General features: G+C 35.7%; 1 protein-coding gene across 1 annotated transcript; it reads right to left on the reverse strand.

The window, feature by feature from the left end:
- Positions 1-4135: 4135 nt before the first annotated feature.
- LOC131054585 (F-box/kelch-repeat protein At1g80440-like) lies at positions 4136-4894 on the reverse strand. Its single transcript, XM_057989126.2, has one exon. It carries the CDS (start codon positions 4892-4894, stop codon positions 4136-4138), a length of 759 nt encoding a protein of 252 aa, XP_057845109.2.
- Positions 4895-5149: the final 255 nt, after the last annotated feature.

Consider the following 5149-nt stretch of genomic DNA (forward strand, 5'->3'; position numbering starts at 1 on the left):
AAGCTTTCCAACCCAACCATCAATAAGAACTCCATGTCAACAAGAATGTAACCACACATCCCATGCCATGCTTTAAACCTCCACAAATATTAAACCTAGCTAAATGGCTAACCCGAAAAGCTACCCCTATGGTTGCTTTTATAGACACAAACTCCCATAGAACCACCAAGTGGTATTATTTCAAAACCATGTCGAAATATCATGGGATAACTACCCCACTAACCCCACATCTAATACTGGGAACTTTATTAAATTACATTCCCCAATATTCAATAAACATAATATAATATCCCAATGTTACAATAGTACAACCCATCAAGTGGTCTCGAGAATATTCATAAAGAATCTCTACATGTTACACATCCATGTGTAACATAAAATAAATAAATATTACAATTATAAACATTATCATACACGGTGTACACCATCTATTTTCCCAACATTAATTAAAGTAAACAATCAAACTTAATTAATATCAATATTAGGAGGAAAATTATTAATTGATTGAATTATTAAGATATTAAAGAGAAATTTGAATTATGAATTTGCAAGATTAGTTTGGAAGAACAATATTAAATTTATTAAAGAATTACAATAATTTAATTAAGAAAGAGGAAAAAATTAATAAAATTGGTGTATGAGGTGTGAGACAATTCTAGGTGTCTACATTTGAGTTCCAACAGTTCCAAACATTGTCTAAACATATAAGTTATGCAATTTGCAACTTTCTTCTCCCAAAGAAAATGTGAGAGAACTTTTTATTATGTAGCTAAAATCTAATTTTCTTTTATGGAAGGGAAAACGTTCCATGTATCCTCTCAAAATTTTCAATCCTACCACTCCTAATCTCCCAAACTTAATAATGTTTTAAAATGATATTCTTGCATGAAAAAATGAAAATCAAAACACTCAAACTTTTAGGACAATTGGAGATAGTTACTTGATTCTAGAAAGGTACTTGTTTTGCAAAATTCCCACCCACTTCAAATAGGATTTCAAGAATTCATTGTTTCAGAGCAAGTTAGCCTCCAAAGCCTTATTTTGGGAGGCTAAATTGGTCATAAAAACCATTGGGTCAAATGGTTCTGCAATGGTGTGAAGACATAATTAATTGGGGAGGTCCATAATCCTAATAGACAAATGAAATTATATATCAGCATTACAATGATGACCCTTTGGCACTAATTAAAAAAATTTAGATGGTATTAGATATTGAAGATCAAAAGAGTCCAATCCTCAACAAATTTTATGAGGGCTTAATTAATGTAATGTCCACTACTAGGAGCATGCATGTTTTCCGCAATCAAACATGCATCATCAAACTTATTATGCCTTAAATAAAATAATAAAAACTAAAGAACAATTAGTACTCATAATACAATTGATAATTACTATATTTTCACCCAAACCTTACTTCTTTCCTAACCATCAACCCTCCTGGAGGATGGGGAATCACTATATTAGGACATTAGAAAACTATTCTCCACAAGTAGGCCCAAGGGTTTTAGGAACACCTTCCCATACAGCCTATTAGGCTCCCTAAGGGTTTCAATAAAACCCCCATAGCACCTCTTGGGGATAACCTACCTTGTGAGATATTAATACCACCTTTCCCTAACAAATCCAATCAATCACCATCCACATATTATTTAGCAATGCAATATCACAACACATTTATGAAAGCTTTCCAACCCAACCATCAACAAGCACTCCATGTCAACAAGCATGTGACCACACATCCCATGCCATGCTTTAAACCTCCACAAATGTTAAATGTAGCTAAGTGGCTAACCCAAAACGTTACCTTTGTGGTTTCTTTTATAGACACAAACTCCTAGAGAACAAATATAAATCTTATTGACATTATTTCTATAATATGTATGTATATAAGAATAAGTGAAATAGCTTATGTTATAGACCATATAGTTGCCTATTATTCCTATAGAATTCAAATATGACATAATTGTAAATAAGCACTTAGTCCATCAGGTAAGATGCTTCATACCAATTTTGTTGTTACAGATAATGATTGCAAATAAATCAATATGTTGTAATAGATGACCTTGCTATGAGCGAACTTCAATTTTATCTACTCCTTCAATGATGATTCCCTAGTTTGTTTTGCATGTCCTTTTATATCCTTTTTTATATAGTGACCCTTGCTTATGGTTGTGACTCTTGGATGACAACATGTCTATTGGCTACAATCACACCTCTTTAATGTCTAATCGCCTCTTCTAATTCCAGATTTTGTTAATTCTAATTAACCCTTCATTCTATTAAGGAAATGATCCATAATTGGTTAATGTAAAGAATCAATGCTAGGAGGAGTGAAGAAAGACAATTCATACAATGTTATTTGTATGCAGGGATAATCATAATTTGTTCTCAATATTAGTCACTGTAAAAGGGACAATTAGGTGACTTGGTAATTTGCAACAATGAAGGAGAAATCACCAAATCGGTTATTTTCAGTTGAAGGAGATGCTTTTAATTCAAAAGAGGCAATAAATCCACTAGATTCAGTCACTACTCAAATTAGGACCAGGAATATTAAGTAGATTGATTTAATTAGAATGTGCTTTGACCCTCTTTTGTAAGTTGACAAATTGAATTAAGACTAAGGGTTGGAAATGAAGACAGATATGTGAAAATAGTGAGCTACAGATTTGGTATCATCATGCACCTGAATCTGAGAAGTTTGAGATGATTCGTAGCTGCTCTACAAAATCTGAAAAAGTTACAAGGACTATGTGTCCAGACCAAGATGCCCACCCTCTTGGTCCTCCAAACTTTCCACGTGTCGAAAAGGGTTTTTTTGTCTCTACAAATAAAGCTTAACTCTAGAAGAACAGTTGCACACCTGCTTCCTACACACCAAAGGAAAGGGAAATGTGTTGGGAATAGGGTTTGTCTTTAGGTCAAACCTCGACGGTTTTGGAATTAACCAAGTGGTTGAAATAATGTAATTGAAAGGGCTGAAAGTGGAAATCCTCCTCTTTGAGGGGATGTTAACTTGACTGAAAATAAAATGCTTATACCTCCTTGTGAAGTTTTGAAGGAAGACTACAAATGCTCAATTGCTCTTGAATGCTTGATCTCTTGGATGCTTCTTCATGAAAGTAATGTAAAGTATATCAAATGATAGGGGAAATTCATCTTATATACTTGCTAGTAGGAGTAATTGATTAATTTCCTGATTTGAGATGACATAGAGGTTTGTTTCCCTCTCAAATTTGAAATGGGGCAAGGGGTCCAATTTAGGCCCCCTTTAAGGAGGACCATGGCGCCACACCCTAGTCTTGCCCTATTTTGGGGCAAGATCATGGTGGCAATGTGGTGCACCTTTGAACTAGATAGAGTTTCTGGTATGTGTGAGCATAATTAGGTCTCCAATTAGACCGAGGGGCTCAAACACTAAGGCGAAGACCCAAAAATGATCGAAAAGTGTTGTCTTTTTTAACATTATTCTACATTAAACCCTAGTTCTTTGTTTTATATATATTAAAATCAAGCAAAAATTACATATAGAAGGCAATCAGCAGGTTGCCAAAATAGAAATAACAAATTACTTACAACTCAATCACAAGTCTAAATACATGAAAACAGTGCTGCTAAAATAGCACCTAAAATTTACAAACTACTTACAAAGGAGCAGGTAATTACATGAAGAAAATACACCAAGAGGAAGAATAGAATTATGCTCATACTGAACTTGCAAAACCTGCTGCTTGATGTGCTGAAGCTGCTCCGAAATCCTAGGATTCTTCTTTAAGTGGAGAGTTTTATTTTGAAGTTTTCAATCATAGATTAGAAACCACTTCAAGTAATAATAGTAATAAGCCCAGCGTAAGCATCAATTCAACGGAATCCAGGCTGGAAAATAGTCAAAGATCCAAGGTAGCAGCATTTATAGCGCAACCCTGGGAGCCCAATGGTCTCTCAATGCCAGTCCACTTGAATGCTCCTCCTCCTCCTCTCTCACTTGGAGGTGTGAGCAACCAAAACGTTTGACCTTCAATGCAAATAAAGATGTTATGGCCAACCACTACAGTGAAATTAATAGATACGTGCCAATTCTCCGTCGGAAAAGTCTCTACAATGTTCAGTTTATCTTGTCTATAGTCATATTCGATCAAAATCCCATACCAGAAAAGCAGTACAAGCGCTCAAACGCACTTACGAAGCACATACTCACACTTCTAAATCTGTTCTCCATAGTTTTCCAGCTTCTTGTGTAGGAATCAAAAACCTCAATTGTGCGGCAGTAATGGCCGCCGCCCATTACATCAAACTTGCCGTCAGCAAAAGCACCTGTAAAGTCGTCCATACAGGTGTTCATATCGGGGAGGAGATCCCACCTGTCCTCCTCCACATTGTAAACTGAAGCGCTAGTGTCGGGATATTTGCAGCGAAACCCTCCACCCACATAAATAAGTCCCCTCTCCTCGTCCACTGCGGAGGCAAATTCATCCTTCCATTCCGGCATTGCGGCACCCTCCCGCCATTTGGAACAAGCAAAATCATACAACAATAAACACTTTCCTCCACAGGCGCGAAAGATATTCCCAATGAAAACCAGTTTTTGTTTCACGACATGGCAGTGACAGTTGCCGTAAATTTGAGCGGGAATGGGAGGTAGACTTTTGTAGGAGTTCTTCTCCAGGTCGTACACAACTACTCTCTTCCAATTGCTGTCTATTTTCTGGAACACATAAATCCGTTTCTCTGAAATCTGCAATTTTTTTCTTTCTTGATAAAACTGGGGGCTTTTCAGTGCGGCGTTCCAACTTTTGCAGACACATCTAAGATTATGATGAGAATTAAACTCCACCCTTACCAGACATTCCCACCCAATTTCATCTGGAAGACGACGAAACAGAGATCCCTGCATTGCGATTAACAGAAATAAACTTGTATGTGACTCAAAATTTGCACATTGATGTATAGCAATAAGCGTCTGAATCTCTCTCTCTATACTTTTCTTTTAATATATGATCTTTATATTTATATTTATATTTATAAGCGCTTTTTTTCTCATGTTTTCTAAATACGCTATGTTCCATATTTAGAAGCAGTATATCATCTTTATATATTATGGTTTTTAATGCATGTCATGTCTCTCAAATTTTATATATATATATATGAA

The sequence above is a fragment of the Cryptomeria japonica genome, chromosome 3, assembly GCF_030272615.1.
Source record: "Cryptomeria japonica chromosome 3, Sugi_1.0, whole genome shotgun sequence".
NCBI lineage: Eukaryota > Viridiplantae > Streptophyta > Pinopsida > Cupressales > Cupressaceae > Cryptomeria > Cryptomeria japonica.